This window comes from Nicotiana attenuata, chromosome 7, assembly GCF_001879085.1.
Source record: "Nicotiana attenuata strain UT chromosome 7, NIATTr2, whole genome shotgun sequence".
Taxonomy (NCBI): Eukaryota; Viridiplantae; Streptophyta; class Magnoliopsida; order Solanales; family Solanaceae; genus Nicotiana; species Nicotiana attenuata.
Window position 1 is genome coordinate 112,042,919 of NC_031995.1, and position 18,194 is coordinate 112,061,112.

General features: G+C 40.6%; 1 protein-coding gene across 1 annotated transcript; it reads left to right on the forward strand.

Annotated features, from left to right (window-relative positions):
* LOC109230368 (tryptophan aminotransferase-related protein 4-like) lies at nucleotides 371–15,005 on the forward strand. Its single transcript, XM_019395873.1, has 4 exons — nucleotides 371–400; nucleotides 2,334–2,626; nucleotides 3,192–3,472; nucleotides 14,788–15,005. The coding sequence occupies exons 1-4, from the start codon at nucleotides 371–373 to the stop codon at nucleotides 15,003–15,005; spliced, it is 822 nt and encodes a 273-aa protein (XP_019251418.1).

Genomic DNA, 18,194 nt, shown 5'->3' on the forward strand with positions numbered 1-18,194 from the left:
CGCATTTGGTAGTCTCAAAATACCGGAAATAACGCCCCCTTTTCAGATATGGGCCTCTAATTTGTGGGCTACTCAATTGTAAAGTTAAATATGGGTTATAAAATTGAAAAGGAGGCAGCCCACTTGTTTTAATGTGAAATTTTCCCTAACTAAAAGATACTAAATATCACTTGAATTTTATATCTTATACTGGGATTATGACGTGACACTCTAAAAAGTAACTATTTAGCTTAATAAAACATATCAAATGTAACAGATTAATTTTAGACCCCCTTCTCCCAATATTTCTCTTGGTAACATTACTCTCCCTTGTGGTTTATGGAATTATATTTATCTCCATATTTTGATTTCTTTATAACAACTCGTAGCCATGGGAAAATATCGAGCTCGTTGGTTTTGTGTTTGTTATGAATTGTTTGATGCTCTCACAATGACTTTTCCGCTAATTCAAAAAGGTGTTTATAAAATTCATTAAACAAATGAGTATAAATTAACAAGGGTAAAATAGTCCAATTATATATTTTTTGCATTAAAGATAATGAGTTTACAAAATTATTATAAAGTAATCAAAATAAGAAAAGCAAACATGATACAAGGGCGGCCCGACCAATTTCGTGGCCTAAAGCCAAACTTTATGAGAGGCCTTCACTTGTTTATTAATAAAAATTATTTTAGTTTTATTTGAAGTCTGTTTTCCTAACTTTTTTAGATGCAAAGTTATTATTAATTTTTTATAATCAATTTCTGCTAATAAGTCTTTCTCAATTGACAATATAACTAATTCATTTAATATCCTTGAGACATTATTGATCTTAGGTAAGATTTTATCAATTTTAATTTTGAAACACTTTTTTCCGTTGAAGCAACGGTAATAGGAATTATTAACATTATTCTATAAGCAATATAGGCATTTGAAAAATAATCCAATCTTTTTATTTGATTGAGTATATCAATTAAATTGTTATCTTCTAATTGTACTATTTTTTAAAAATATTTTTAATTCAGAAAATAAATCTAAACAATCAATATCGGATCGATTATTATGATTTAAGGAGCATTCAAGATAAATGCAATATTTTTACAAATTTCCATCATATAGTCATTTTAGTTTTTACCGCTAAATAGAAAACCAAAAATATTTTCATATGCCTCTAATTGTTCAAATCTATTTTCAAGTGAAAAAATAACCTTGTCTACTACTCTCTCACGTCCATAATAAGTGACTTTTTTGGCTTTTATTTGGCCCAAAATAAGTGTCTTTTTATATAATCGAGAAGGAATTAACTTTATTTTTTCAAAATTTGCCTTTATTTACATATCTCAATGTGTTAAGTTAACAACATATACATTTTAATTAAGGATAACTCAGTCAAAATACATTTTTGTTCTAGGAGTCAGTACGTATTTTCTTAAGGGGCACAACAAATGTTAAAAAGTCATTTATTATGGAGCAGAGGGAGTATGTGTAAAAGTAATCAACTCTAAAGGACTCTTCGAGAGATTTTGAGATTTCACTATTAACATTCTCCTCAAATTGTTTCTTCCTATATATTACAGGTTTCTCATGAAATTTGGGTTCGACATTAATTTCAAATGCAATTTCCTTGGCAGAAATCAAAGCAGTTGCAAATCCTTCATCTCTTTATTTGTTAAATAAAGAAATTAAATTTTTTCACTTCACTTGAAAAAAATTAAAATTTATCTATAGCCTATTACGTGTAAAAGAAAATGGGGCCTCCACAAATGTGGGGCCTAAAGCAATTGCTTTACCTGCTTTATGGACGGGCCGCCCCTGACATGATATTTACTTTTTAGTTACCTTGGCCAAAGTTGAAAGACTTTTATGTCACAAAAAAGGAAAAGTAATTTTTGTATTACAAACTCAAAGTTGAATAATTTTTATGTGACAAAAATTAGAAAAATGACTTTTCTGTAAGAAAATCAAAGTTAAACGACCACCGGCAAAATTCACTCCTATTTATCCATTGATGTTTTCGATCCCTCTTCTATGTAATTATCTTTCTATTATATAAGATAATTTATTTTAGATAAAGTTGGAGGGGAAGCATGATTTTCACCCATTTTTATTTACATTATACTACAGTTTAACTAGTTATAGTATATTACTTGTTCTCTAGGTTAATAATATAGATGGATATTTAGTAGTTACCTATTAAGTGATATGAAAGTAAAAAAGAAAAATTTAACTATCAAAACATAGTTAAATTATTGAAATAATTGTTGTCGTTGGTAACCTTGTGTTTTCCCAATACACTTTACAAACAAAATTATTTCTTGAGTGCACTTGAAACTGATCTGTTTAATTTTCTCAGCCCTATAAGCTACAAACAGAGTTCTTTCAAACATTCCATTATGAATTTGAAGGAGATTCATTCATTTTAAGAAACAAATCTGATTTTGCTGGGGATGTGATTGAGTTTGTGACTTCACCAAATAATCCAGATGGGAACTTGAGAAGTCCAGTTTTAAAAGGAGCCAATGTGAAGACAATTTATGATCATGCTTATTATTGGCCTCATTACACTGCAATTCCAGCTCCTGCTCACAAAGATCTCATGCTTTTCTCAATATCTAAGCTCACTGGTCATGCTGGAAGCAGATTTGGGTAATATATATTCAATATTTAATCTAAATTACTTTTTGTTAATAGAGGCAACCAAATTTATGGATATTTAATCCACATATGCAACTATGTGAACGTTGGACGTGTTCAGAAGCGGAGCCAAGATTTGAAGCTTATGGGTTCATGATTCTAATTCTTTTGATTTTTTTCTTTGGGTTTTCCATCCGGTATCTTTTTTGGTTTCCATCCGGTACCCGCATTGGGACCCGAGTAAATCCAGATTTGCGCCGGGAAGTCTCACATTGGAGGGTAAAGCACTCTCTAACAAAGACGACTCCAAACCCAGGGCTTGAACCCGAGACTCTGGTTAAGGATGAAGGAGTATTTAACCCTCCATCCATCACAACCCTTATGGATGAGTTACTTAGTTCTAAATTAACAATTTATAAATGGAATTCATAAGACAAATACATACTTTGGACAAAAGCTACTGAAGTCTTTGATCCGCCCTCTTCGGCTCTCCCTCCATCATGGGCACATTTTCTATGAAGCGGCTAAAAACATCTCTATTTTTTGTTTTACCTCTCACCGCTATTTAATAATGTAGGTGGGCTATTGTGAAGGACGTGAATGTGTATAAAAGAATGATGGACTATATTGTCCTGGCTGAAATGGGGTTCTCAAAGGATACCCAATTGAGAGCCTTAACTCTACTGAAAGTTGTTGCTGAAGGAGATGGCAAGCAAATCTTCAATTTTGGACATGAAATCATGAGGGATCGTTGGGAAAAAATGATTCACATCTTCTCTTTATCTAAACGTTTTAGCCTCCAACGCATTCCAACTCAGTATTGCACATTTCTTGACGGAGTCAGAGAACCATCTCCAGGTGACTTTTTTTAACTCAAGAAAACTTATACATAAAAAAGATTTTTATTTTACCTTTTTTTAACTCAAGAAATGCCATAATAAGAGAGAAAACAATTACCAATATGTGTGTTTACTCGTAAAACGGTACAGTTGAATTTATAGCGTGATCTATAGACAAGCGAGTCGATTTGATCCCAAAATGACAAATAAATTAAATAAAATGCAAGACTTAGTATTGAAATCAAGATAAAATAGCAGACAACTTGGTTCCAGGAGTAAGACTTCCGAAGACAATAATAAGAATGATGTTAGACAGAAAATAAAATATTATTTAGCTTGGAATGATGTGTAGCATAAGTTTGTCCGAAATCTTCTCCCTTACAATGGCTGTTGAAGTCACTATTTATAGCTATACCTAGGGAACACGGTCCCACGATCAAACCCCTCTTAAATTACAATAATGGGGGCATTGATGAATATGTAACGATAGGTTATGAATGCCAAAATTCACTATAACGGATGTGTATTTAATATTGAAGAATATTCTTCATTGAATGTCATCTGGTGGCAAATATTTGTTTGCCCTCGTTGATAATGTTCCCTTCGGGGTCTACCTCAGGCCAACCGAAGTTGTTGTCCTCGGTCTTGGTTTCCACTCGCTTCGTCTTCCGTCTGTCCCCGGTTCCACGTGTCACTCTGTCATTCGAGTATTTAATGTGAACTGATTTCGCCCTATACAGATTGTCCCCCTGCTTTCCGGTGGCACATCTTTGTGTCACTGGGAAGTTGGTGAAAATTCCTTTCTTCGAGAAAAATTTTCTAAACCCTTCTAAAAAGCTTATGACGCTTGATAAGACGCACATCTCTTCATATTTAATACCCCGAATACGTGTTACTCCACGATTTAGTAATATTTTTGCCGGTTCTTGAAGTAATCATGGCCATGATTTTAGCCGCCTATTCCTTTACTTATACGCCTGATATTCTTTTACACTTAACAGTTTTGTAAACTCTCTCAATTTCTTTGCATTCAAGTCTTTGCTGCTTTCATCTTTCTTTAATCTTCTTCAAAGAACTCTTATCATCTTCTGCTGATCATGGTTTCTTTCACTAACTCTTCCAAAAAGTCTGGTCTTCTCTTCGGTGGGTGCCCGAAGAAGAGCAAAGACAAAGAAATCGACATTGATGCTGACCCTCCCACGGTGAGCACCATTATCCCCAGATATCTCAACACAGCCAAGGACTTCAAAGAGATGTTCCTTACTTCAAACCCTCGTACTTGGGCTGTTGGCAAATTCCCCTCTTCTATTCGCCCTTCCAGCATCCCTGCTGTGAAGGAGGACTACGATTTCCATGACCTCAACATTATTTATCCTGATCTGGTGGAGCGAGCAACCTTTACTAAGAAGGGTTTCACATACGTTTACACGAACCCATTCACTTTGGGTGCTTTTTCTTTGAGCGGGGGACTTGACCCCATGATTTTGGAGTTCTGCCACCGATACCAGGTTCTTTTGCCACAGGAGGGCCCTTTGGCGTGGCGAATGGTGGCCTGTCTATAGCGGTTGTGCCAGGAAACGAAGGAGGAGCTCACCTTGGCTTGTATGATGAATCTCCACTCCCCCAAGATTTTCCGTGGGGGAGTAATAAATTTCATCAAACATGGCCACCATGCTTTGCTCACTAGCATGGATGACAACAATGATCGTGGGTGGATGAAGCGGTTTGTCTTCATTGCCACTAGGGACATCATCCCGGCTACAACTCCGTCTTTCTCTGAATCATGGACTCGTACACGTAAGTTCAAAGTGTATCTCTTTTTTTTTTTTGAAGAAAAGGATGTTGCATGTTGTTCTGATCCCTTTTCTTTCATTATTTCGGTACTCAGTGGACACCACCAAAAGTTGAAGGCCTGGACCAGTGGGTTCAGAAGATTCTGGACATCACGACGCCTGAGACTTGCCGGTGGAAAGAGTTGGCCCCCAAATACAGATGGAGGCCAAGAATCATGGTAAGGTGACTCGTAAAACTGATTCTGCCTTCATTCCATTTTTATATATAAGAAAACGGGTTAACCTCACCTTTTGTTGGATTCAGGTCTCCCGCAGGGTTCTGTTACCATCCCTGAGGAGGACGTATTGGCACATTCCGTAGAGGTTGCAAGGTTATTGAAGGAGGCTCTCACCCAAACAAGCGACGTCGGATCTGCTTCCGGTGCAAGGACATTCTCTCGTAGTCCCCGGCCGGAGAACAAGAAAGCAAAAAGGCGGTGTTCTTCCTCGACCGAGGGCAAGAATAAAAATGTGAAGAAAACCGCAACCGAGCCAGCCGCAGCCACTGTGGTTATTGACAATAATGGGGAAGCCAATTATGAAGGGCCTTCCTTATAATGGAGATAACGATCTTCATTGGCTCAACAGAATGCTCAATCTGAAGAGCTTATAACCCCAACCGAAGACGATGCCCAAGCGCTCTAGGGAGAGTTTGACTTGGTGGAGAATGCCAATTCTCCCTCTCCGGTCCTAGTCGTTGCCCCTAATACTATGAGGCCGAGTATCGAGCCTCTTCCGTCTTCAGTTGGTGAGCAACCAACAAACAACACTACCTTTGTCGCAGATGCTTCTCAACCCATAACACCTTCATCTTCATCTCCTTCCACGCCGGCCACACCTTCATCACCAGCAACAGCTATATCACCCCCACTGGCTGCAGACGCCCGAAAGGAGGATTTCCCTCCTCCCTAGTTCCCAGACCATGGGAATTTGGGGCACAACTACTCGTCCCTTTTTACAGATCCCCAACGGAGGAGGAATGCCTCCCTCTCGATATCTACCGAATGCCATCTATTGTCCCGGCCGGTGGAACTCGTCAATTATCTAAAGCCGTTGCTTCAGAAAAGGATAAAAAGAAAATACACTCTCTTTCTGGAGAGTATTTGTTAAATAACGCCATGCATAATGCGGCGGCAGTAACGTACTTGTTCTCTTTATTGCTTGTTTCTTCTTAACTTGCTATGATAGGGTTTCTAACTGGGGTTTTTGCTTCGCCGGCCAACTTCCTTACTTCTGAGGGCCTTCAGAAATTGATCCCCGATAAAGAAGGACTCCAGTTCGAGCGGGACCAGTATTTGGCCGAGAGGGATCAAATTTCTTCTCGCCTCCCGATGTTGGAAGAAAAAGCTGCTGAGGCGGGTGAGTTAGAGGCTCGGTTGCAACATAGTCAGCAGGAAGTGGTGACCCTCAGCCAAGAAGCCTCTCAGCTAAATGTACAGTTTCAATAAGCCAAGGCTAAATGGTCTGAGGTCCAAAATGATGTGCTCGCTACTGCCGAGCGCGAATCTGCCTCCATTGAGAGAGTGAATAACTTGGAGGCAGCCTTGAACTCCAAAGCTCAAGAGGTTGTTGTTGCTGAGGGGAAGTGTGCCTAGATGGAGGATAGGTATGAGAAGATCATGGAACATAACAAGGTTCATATAACCACTATCCGTAATCTTGATCTTAGCCTTAGCGTCACGAGATCAGAGTTGGATGGCCATTTTATCGAGGTTGATCAGCTTAAATCAGAACTCCAGCATCGAGCGGATTACCTCATCCTTGAAAAAATATATTCTATGTATAGCTTGAGGAGAAAAACCTTGGAAGAGGCCAAAGCGGGCATCATTGATATTGACGATGAAATTGCCAAGGCCCGAGAGCTGGAGTTAACTGCTCAAGATGCCTCCTGGATCAGTCTGATGCAACGGACTCTTTTGGTTCTGGTTCCGAGTTCTCATGAACCGAGAAGGAACTTGAGAAGAATAACGATGAAGGCCAAGATCCCGAGCTGACGGCAGATCCGCCTACTTCTCCCGGGGGCGCTGATGCTTCTCTTCCCCTGAGTTCTGGGGGAGATGCTTTTTGGTTTCTTTTCCTTTGTTGTTTTATTTTTGTATTTTTGTACTTGTGCTGCTTGGCATGTTTGATAAATAAAAGTGGTTTTTGTTTAAGCATTGCGCAAAGTTTACTTTTTTGCGTCGAATTATGCAAGGCTTCAGGTGCATTTTTCCTCGATACCATTTGGGTTCCGGACATAAATTCTTCCGGAACCAACCCTTTACTGTGAGGGTTTCATAAGAGAGGTCCCTCTTATGTTTACGGTACTCTTGAAAAGGACGTCTCCTGTTTATTCCGGCATTATTATTTGAGGTACTTGATTAACTTTCAATTGATAAAATTAATTCATCGTTTGGACAAGAAACAAGATAAAAGTAAGAGGACTTTATTTTATTCCTTCTATCTTCAAAAGTAAATAAGTATTCGTTTAGCTAAAAGAAAAGAAATTACCATTACATGTGGCTAATTTGTACAACTTATTTTTACGGGGCTGGTTGTGCAATCCCCGATCTCGATGAGACATTTTTGTTCCCGGACTTCGTAGTCCCGGTTTCTGTGGCAATCATGCAATTAGGTTGTCGTATTCTCATATCATTTCCCCCAGTATTCGAATGCGAAGAATGCGAATTGGAACACTAAAAGTCTTGCTCCTTTGAGGATTCCACTAGTGAATGATTGGATATCATTGGTTCGATAGCAAACTTCGTTTCCCGTTAGGAACGTTTCTATCGAGCCAAAGATTAACTAACCACCCCTAGTGGCTTGTAGGGAAAACACTTGAAAATGGTTGAATAGCCTTTGGTCTGGTAGCAAGTTTTGCTTCCCGTTAGGAACTGTCCACCGAGCCAAAGACTATTGAACCATCCTGCGGTGGTTTATCGTTTTGATGCCTTGTCGTTTAAAGGTCTTATTTCCGCTGATGGTGTTTCCTTCGTAGAATGCTTTCCGTTGCTTCCTCATTAAAATCATTGGCAACAAATCTAATTGGGACAAAAACTGGACGAAGGGAAAAAGAGTCCAGCATATATTTTCAGTACAAAAGGTGCTCATCAGCAATAATACCTTTTGAGGTGCGTCACATTACAGTTGCTTGGCAATTTGACTATGTCTTGGTTCTCTAGTTCATATGATCCTTTTCCGGTGATGACTGTAACCCGGTATGTGCCTTCCCACGTCGGACCCAGCTTTTCTGTGTTGAGCTCCCGGGTGTTTTGAGTCACTTTTCTTAAAACCAAGTATCCTACATTGAATAATGGAGATTGGCCCTTCGGTTGTAGTAACTTTCCATTCTTTGTTTTTGGGCCATCATCCTTATGTGCACTAAGTTCCTACGTTCGTCAAGTAACTCCAATTTTACTAGCAATGCATCGTTGCTTGTTTCTTCGTCCGCCCAGAAGAATCGCAAGGTCGGCTCTCCTACTTCAGCCAGGATTAGAGCTTCTGCTCTGTATATGAGAGAGAAAGGTGTCTCTCCCATGCTTGACTTGGCCGTCGTTCGGTTTTCCCACAACACTCCTGGTAACTCTTCGGGCTACTTGCCTTTGGCTGCTTCCAACCTCTTTTAGTAGTTTTGACTAATTACCTTATTTGTTGATTTCGCCTGCCCATTTGCGCTCAGATGGTATGGAAAAGATGTGACTCTTTTAATCTTCAATTCTTCAAGGAATTTTGTGACCTTTGAGCCTATGAAATGTGGCCCGTTGTCGCAAGCAATCTCCTTTGGTGTTCTAAACCGGCAGATTATGTTTTCTCATAGGAAGTCGACCACTTCGCACTCATCGATTTTTTGGTAAGGACATGCTTCAACCCACTTAGTGAAGTAATCAGCTATAATTAAAAGAAACATTACCTTCCCGGGAGTTTGTGGCAGCAGTCTCACTATATCCATGCCTCATTTCATGAATGGCCATGGGGAAAATATCGAATGCAGCAATTCTGCCGGCTGGTGAACTAATGACGCATGTCCTTGACACTTATCTCATTTATGAATGAATGCCTTAGCGTATTGTTCCATCCTGGGCCAGTAGTATCATGCCCTAACTAATTTTAACACCAATGAATCTGCACCTGAATGATTTCCACAAATTCCTTCGTGAACGTCTCTTATGACGTAATTAGCCTCGGAGGCAACTAAGCATCGGGCCAACGGGTCTTGGAACAAACTTCTGTATAACTGTCCTCCCTAGAAGCTGTAACGGTCTGCTTTGGTGTAGAGTGCTCGGAATGCCTTGGGGTCTTTGGGCAGCTTGCCGTGCTCAAGGTAGTTGATGATCTCATTCCTCCGGTCCCAAACCAGGTTGGTTGTATTTACTTCATAATAACCGTCCATATCTCGTACCGAGTGCAAGAGTTGTATGACCGTATCGAAATCTAATCCCTTCATTTCCGTGGAGGAGCCCAAATAGGCCAATGCATCTGCTTCTGCATTTTCTTCTTTCTAGATGTGGGTGATGGACACTGAGCAAGAAGAGTTAGAACTTTCATCACATATTATTGCATGCGTTCCTCTTTGTTGTCGAAGATTTCATATACTTGATTTACCACTAGTTGGAATCACGTTTGATTTCAATGATCTCGGAGTCTAGTCCCCGGGCCAGTTCAAGTCCTGCAATCAAAGCCTCATACTCGGCTTCATTGTTAGTCGAGGGAACAGTTTTAATGGCCTGCCTCAGGACTTCTCTCGAGGGTGTGAGTAAGACTACCCCGAGCCTAGACACTTTCACGTTGGAAGCTCCATCCGTGAACAAGGGCCAAACTCCTGATATCGTTTCTGACACCATCATCGCTTACTTTGTGGCCAAGGCAGCAGCCCGGGACTAAAATTGGCCAGAAAGTCGGCCAAAACTTCTGACTTGATCGCAGTCCTGGGTTTTTATTCGATATCAAATTCACTAATTGCGACTGCCCATTTGGACAATCGACCTGACAACTCAGGTCTGTGAAGGACATTATGCAGGGGAAAAGTTGTCACCACAGCTATCGTGTGGTACTGAAAATAAGGCCTAAGCTTTTGAGCAGCGACCACGAAAGCTAAGGCCAGTTTTTCGAGGTGCAGATAACGAGTTCCGCTCCTAATAAAAATTTTCTAACATAATAGATAGGGTATTGCATATCATCGTTCTCCCGGACTAGAACGGTGCTTACCGCTACCTCCGAGACCGCTAAGTATATTAGCAATTGTTCGCCTTCCTCCGATTTTGATAGTAACGAAGGGCTCGATAGATACCATTCCAGGTCTTTTAGAGCCTGTTGGCATTCTAGAGTCCACTCGAAGTTGTTCTTCTTCTTCATAAGTGAGAAGAAATGAGGACATTTTTTCGAAGAACGAGAAATTAACCTGCTTAGAGCGACCAGTCTTCAGGTTAGTCTTTGGGTTAGTCTTTGGACTTCTTTCCTGTTTGTTAGTTGGTCTGGATTGACTTTGATCCCCCTTTGTGACACCAGGAAACCTAAAACTTTACCGAAGCTAACTTCGAACGCATACTTTTCGAGTTGAGCTTCATGTTGTGCTTATTAGGATATCAAAGGTTTCTTGGAGGTGTTTCAAATGGTCACCTGCATTCAAAGACTTAACCCGCATATCATCTATGTACACTTTCATTGTTTTCCCAATTTTCTTTTCGAACATTTTGTTCACGAGCCTCTAATAAGTGGCTCCGGCATTTTTAAGCCCGAAGGAAATCACATTGTAGCAATATGTGCCAAAGTTCGTTATGAACGAAGTTTTTTTCTTGATCCTCTAGGTTCATCTTAATTTGGTTATACCCGGAATAAGTATCGAGGAAACTCATCAACTCATTTCCGGTCGTTGCATCAATCATTTGATCAATATTTGGCAATGGGAAAGCCTTTTGGGCATGCCTTATTTAGATCCTTACAATCTACGCACATATGGAATTTATTATTCTTTTTTGGAACTACGACTACGTTACTTAGCTAGCCAGTCGGGATACCTTACCTCCCGAATTGAACCGATATCGAGCAATCGAGTTACCTCATCTTTAACAAACTTGTTTCTGACCTCGGCAATTGGGCACTTCTTTTATCTTACCAGCAGGATGCTTGGGTCCAGGCTTAGCTTGTGCACGGCCACCTCTAGTGGGATACCTGTCATATCTGCGTGAGACCATGCAAAACAATCAATGTTAGTATTAAGAAATTCAATAAATCCTGACCAGAGCTCGGGGTTTAGCCCTGTCCCCGAGTGGAACTTCCTCTCTAGAAACTTAATTCGAACAATGCCACTTGTTCGAGTTCTTCCCCCCTGGACTTGGTCGCGTCCGTTTCTTCCAGTACCTGAAAATATCTTGGTACCTGATGGGATTCTGACTGCTCCATCCCTTTGTCGTCTTCATTGGGTTCGGTAGAAGGCGTCGGTTCCTGTAATTGCTATACCGCATCTCCCTTGCCGCCAATTGATCTCCTCTTATTTGTTTGATTCCCTCTGGAGTTGGGAATTTCAGAAGTTGGTGATATGTTGATGGTACGACCTTCATCTCGTGTAGCCATGGTCTACCAAGAATTATATTGTAACCCATGTCTCCGTCTACTACTTCAAATAAGGTAGTCTTCATGACCCTATTGGCGTTCGTGGGCAGCAAGATCTCCCCTCGGGTTGTCACACTTGCTAAGTTAAACCCGGCAAGGAGTTTTATTGCCGGATGATACTTCCGGTTCGCTTGGCTTGCTCCAGCACCCTCCATTGAATGATGTTGGATGAACTTCCTAGGTCCACCAAAACACGTTTAATTTTAAAATCTAGAACGTTAAGAGAAACTACCAGGGCATAATTGTGCGGTAGTAGAAGTCCATAGGCGTCTTCTTCTATGAAGGTGATATCGTCCTCAACGACTTCCAGAGTCTCTTGCTATGAGTTACCAAAACTTTTGTCTTTTTTGTTGCCGAAAAGGTTACACCATTGTTCTCGTTTCCCCCAAAAATCATGTTGATTGTTTGTCGGGGAGAGTCTTCACCTATCTTCGAGGACTTTGCGTTGTCCCGGCTACGTCCGTAATTGTTTTTAGTCCGGTCGCTTAAGAACTCTATGAGATGGCCGTTTTTCAACAACGTTGTTACCTCATCGCGCAGATGTCGGCAATCCCCAGTTCGGTGGCTGTTAGTCCCATGATACTCGCACCATAGATAAGGATTCCTCTGGCTGGGATTAGATCTCATCGACCTCGGAACCGTGCTTCCTCGATGTTCCTTATCGCTGATACCAAATTACGCTGACACTGAAACTGTACTCGGATAGCCTGGGATAGGTGGAATCCCGAGAACCCGATACCTCATTATCTTGCAATGACCTTCTATTCCGGCTGTGATCAGTTCTTCTACCGGGCGCGAAACTATCTGCCGAACGGAACCCTCTGTTGCATCCTTCGCTCCTTTCATAGGGTAAAAACTGGCCCTTAGAAGATCGTCGATCTGTCTCAAAATCATTCTTCGACTTATCCCTATTCTTTTCTTGATCCCGACCATTAGTTGATGCAAGGAACCCGAGCTGATTATCTTCTATTCTTATCTTTCGTAACAGTTATGGACATCTACCCATGTAGTTGCCTCGAACTCGAGCAAGCTTTCTTTTAGTTTCCAGGAGGCGCCGGAGCTCCTTAGGTTCAACCCCTTAGTAAACACCTCATCTGCCCATTCATTTGGCACGACCGGTAGCAACATCCTTTCTTTCTGGAACCTGGTCACGAACTCAAGCAGCAACTCGGATTCTCCTTGTGAAATCTTGAATATGTCTACCTTTCGGGCATGGACGTTCCTGGCCCCGTCATGGGCCTTGATAAACGAGTCCGCGAGCATCTCAAAGGAATCTATTGAGTGTTCGGGTAAGAGTGAGTACCATGTCAGGGGCCCCTTCGTGAGGGTTTCTCCAAACTTCTTTAGCAGGACCGACTCAATCTCATGTAGAGCCAAGTCATTTCCTTTCACTGCCGTTGTATAGGTGGTGATGTGTTCCTGAGGGTCCGAAGTCCCATCATATTTTTGTACATCAGGCATTTTGAACCGCTTTGGAATTAACTCAGTGCTATGCTCGGTTTGAATGGTAATTGGGTGTATTTCTTTGAGTAGGGGCCCTTTAGCACTTTTGATCCATTCAAGCGTTTATTTCCCTCATATACTGCATAAGCTCGATTTGAAGGGATCATTACTGTTGTTGTTACTAGATCCTTGCCGATCCCCCCGGCCCTGTCGAAGCAGACCTTACCCATCGAGTGTTGTTATCAACCCTTTGCGCTGTTTGATTTGCGGGAGCACCGTGAAGAAATGGGCATCTTCCATTCGCGTTTTTGGTAGCACCCGACAACGCTTGCCTTAATTCTATCATGGCCTTGTCTTGCCGTGAGAGATGGACCATAATGGCCTTTTGCAGTTCTCTTAAGATCCTCACCATTTCCGCAACGTGCCAGTCCTCAGCATCATCAGGAGTCGCCTCCTGTAGGTGTCGGGGATACCGTCCGCCATGAACCTGCGTGGCTACGTCCTCCTCATTGCGAGTGTCGCTGATCTAACTCTCGTGTTGAGGCAGATTTTCTTGTGTGTCAACGTTGTGTGCGATGAAATCATTAGCTGCCATCTTTAAGAATTTTGCTAAGAAACAAAGTATAAAATAGATTAGTAATATATGCAAGGATCAACTCATTTACACAAATGTGTAAGCCCCACGGTGGGCGCCAAACTGTTTACCCGTAAAATGGTACAATTGAATTTATAGCGTAGTTTATAGACAAGCAAATCGATTTGATCCCAAAATGACAAATAAATTAAATAAAATACAAGACTTAGTGTTGAAATCAAGATAAAATAACAGACATCTTGGTTCCAGGAGCAAAGCTTCCGAAGGCAGTAATAAGAATGACATTAGACAGAAAATAGAATATTATTTAGCTTCGAATGATGTGTAGCATAAGTTTCAAAAATCTCCTCCCTTACAATGGCTGTTGAAGTCTTATAGCTATACCTAGGGAACACGGTCCTAGAATCAAGCCCCTCTTAAATAAAAATAATGGGGGCCATTGATGAATATGTAACGGCAGGATATGAATGCCAAAATTCTCTGTAACGGATGTGTATTTAATACTGAGGAATATTCTTCATTGAATGTCATCTGGTGGCAAATATTTGTTTGCCCTTGGTTATAATGTTCCCTTCGGGGTCTACCCGATGCTAACCGATGTTGTTGTCCTCGGTCTTGATTTCCACTCGCTTCATCTTCCGTCTGTCCTCGGTTCCACGTGTCACTCTATCATTCGAGTATTTTATGTGAACCGATTTTATCCTAGACAGATAGTCCCCCTGCTTTTCGGTGGCACATCTTTGTCCTGCTTAATTGTGAATTGTGACAATATATAGGCCAACATCATTTCCACAAAATTATTCTACAGCACTATGTGCTTCCCTCAATATGTGTGTTAGATGTTTTAAAAGACAAATCATTTTGGTTTGATGGCAGGTTATGCATGGGTGAAGTGTAATAGAAAAGAAGATAAAAACTGCACAAAAGTTTTTAGAGTAGCAAAAATCATAGGTCGTCCAGGTAGCAACTTCTTTGCAAAAGATCGTTATGTTCGACTCAGCTTGATAAAGAGTCAACATGATTTTGACATGTTGATTCGTCGGGTGAAACAATTGGTTGATAAAGAAGGTGCACAAGCCATGTCAACTTTGTAATAGGTGATTTATACATTTCTTCTTCTAGATTTCATCATGAAATAATACACCGCCTATATCATTTAATAATTTTAACTGTCAAGTATTAAATCTCCCTAGACATTCAAATTTTCGTTAATAAAACTATGGTTTAATCTACAAGTATACTGATGAATCTCTAGATTCTACTCATAGCTATGACGATGAAAGTTAAGAAGAAGTAGAGGAAAGCAAAGGAGTAGTTGTGCTCATGGTACTGCGTAACTGCCATAACAGAAATATGGAAAACTACTGTACATTTATACTAAACTACTAAACCGCCTAACTCTCTACTGTTTAACTTCTAACTAACTAGCTAATCGTACGACTAACTTATTACATATAATTAGTTGTACACAGCTGTCGATTGCTCTTAGTTCAACACCCCTCCTGAAGCTGATGGTTGAAAGATATTTTTCAACCTCAGCTTGGACATTAAGTAGTCATGCTTCACTAGACCAAGGCTATTTGTTAGAAGATCAGTCTGCTGCTCTTTGGTGGGCACATGATGTGTTTTGATCAGTCCTTGTACTATCTTCTCGCAAACAAAATGACAATCAATATCGATGTGTTTTGTCCTTTTATAAAATATATGATTGGCTACAATTCCGGTAGCAGCTTTACTGTCACATTTAAGGATTATAGGCAGCTCAATCTCCATACCTAGCTCCTTGAATAGCCCTGTGAGCCAGGTAAGTTCTGCAGCTGCTGAGGCCATGCTTCTGAACCCTGCCTCAGCAGAACTCCTAGCCACTGTCTCTTGTTTCTTTGATTTTCAAGAAATCAGTGCATTCCCAAACTTCACCAAGTAGCCTGTAACAGATCTTCTGATCTGCAGACATCCTCCCAATCTGAGTCACAAAAGGCTTTTAGTTTTCTTGACCCTACAGATGGCATTAGAAAACCTAGTCCTGGAGCACCTTTAATATACCTCACCCCTCGTAATGCAGATTCCATGTGTGACTGCTTGGATTTGTGCATGTATTGACTAAGGACTTGTACTACATATGCACTATCAACTCTAGTTATTGTGAGATAGAGTAACCTGCATATTAGCCTTTGGTATTTTCCAGCATCAGCAAGTAATCTGTCTTTGAAGAGGATTGATCATGAACAAACATGTCATATTCTTCAGATGTGAGTTTCACATTTGCTTCAAAGGACTGCAAGCTGGTTTTGCAACTCTGAGCCCCATTTCTGCAATGAGTTCCAAATCATACTTCCTTTGGCTTATCACAATTCCCTTAGCTGATCTAGAAAACTCAATTCCAAGAATGGAATTAAGTTCACCCAAGTCTTTCATTTTAAACTTGGGTTTCAAATTATTTCTGGTCTAAATAATCAACTCTTGGCTACTCCCAGTTACAAGTAAATCATCCACATAAACAAGCACCACTATTAACTCAGACTTCACTGTCTTAGTGAATAGTGAGTAGTCAAAATGACCCTAAATGAAACCAAGCTGTAGTAAAGCATTTGTTAGCTTTTTATTCCATTGCCTAGGAGCTTCCTTGAGTCCATATAAGGACTTATGAAGTTTGCCGATACTGAGTCTACAATCCATTTAGCCATAATTTTAGTAATATCACCACGTAATGGCATACCTGCTTCCATAGCAAAACCACTGCACTCAGGTTTCTTTCCTAGAAGTTGAAGAATCTGACTGTACTGCTCTTGAGTGAACCGAGGAATTCCAGCTTGGAAGTTCTGACTTGCTTGCTGTATCTATGAGGCTCCTGCAAAGTTAGCAGTAGATCTAGCTTGTACAGAGACAGTGGAAACTTCAGACACATAGTTGCCTATATTGGTCTGAGCATAGTTTACTCTATTACCAAATCCACCTTTCTTTGAAGCTTCAGACACATAGTTGCCTACATTGGTCTGAGCATAGTTGACTGTATTACCAAATTCACCTTTCTTCTTTGGCTTGAAATCTGGTGGATACCCATTCAGTTTTTAACAAGTCTCTCTGGTGTGGCCTTTGAAGTTACAATAATCACAATGCAGATTGCTCTTTCTAGATCTGTAGTTGGGGCCTGATTGATTACCGCCTCCAAAATGACCATAGCCAGCTCCTGCATTCCCTTTGTTATTGAACAAGGTTGTCACCTCATTTCCCAAGAAGTTCTGATTTTACCCTAAGTTTCCTTTTGGATTTAGCTGAACCGGAGCTCCAGAAGATGTTCCCTTGTTACTGGACAAAGTTGTTCCTTCACTGATTTTAGAGACTTGAGAAGAGTGGGACATTGCTCTTCTGCTTTCTTCTGAGATGATCATTGAGTGAGCTTTGTTTATGGAAGGCCTTGGAGACATGTTCAAGATCTCACTGCTCGACTGAGGGTATGTCTCATTTAGGCCCATGAGAAATTGAAGTAGCATTTGGTACTCAAAGTGCTCAGCATATTTCTTTGACTCTTCACAGCCACACCTAGTGCAGGGGATAAGAGCATCAAACTCTGCCCACAACTCCTTCAATTTTGATAAGCAGACACATATGAAAGTCTTTGGGTCAAGGTAGCAATTTGTTTATGCAGATATAACACTCTAGAGCCATTAACTTTGTCAAATGTCTCTTTGACATCCATCTACACCTTGTGAGCACTCGAAGCATAGACCATGCCACTCAGCACTCACAGAGTTCATAATCCAAGACAAAACTATAGCATTACAGTTTTGATAAAGTTCGTGAAGAACAAGAGGAAACTTCTCTTTAGGATACCTTTCATCTACAAACCCTACCTTACTTTTTCCTAACAAACTAACACGCATAGTGTTACTCCAGAAAGTATAATTCTCGGGTCCTGTGAGCTTGACAGAGATGAGAGAACTACCCGGAGTGTCGCTGGGTTGTAGAAACAAAGGATGATGTTGATCAATCACAGGTGTTGCAGCTACAACTCCTGGAGTCGATCCACTGTCCTCGTCAGTAATCGCCATTATCACTAAATCTAGTTCACACAAATGTTGTACACAGCAGATATCGATTGCTCAAAATCGATCTAACCCAAAGTTTTGGGAATCAAAGCAATCACACAGCTATAAAGAGTGAATAACAGAGAGAATTGGAGATGATGAATCTAGAGCTGAAATCGCGCGATGTAGATCATTAACACTTGCTCTGATACTATGATGAATCTCTAGATTCTACTCATAGCTATGGCGATGAGAGTT

Bases quoted from the DNA above. Each gene is read 5' to 3' on its own strand.
- LOC109230368 (XM_019395873.1), top strand. From the start codon at position 371: ATGGGAAAATATCGAGCTCGTTGGTTTTGT. The intron at 401-2,333 runs GTTTGTTATGAA...TAATTTTCTCAG, and splicing joins ATCGAGCTCGTTGGTTTTGT to CCCTATAAGCTACAAACAGA. The intron at 3,473-14,787 runs GTGACTTTTTTT...GTTTGATGGCAG, and splicing joins AGTCAGAGAACCATCTCCAG to GTTATGCATGGGTGAAGTGT.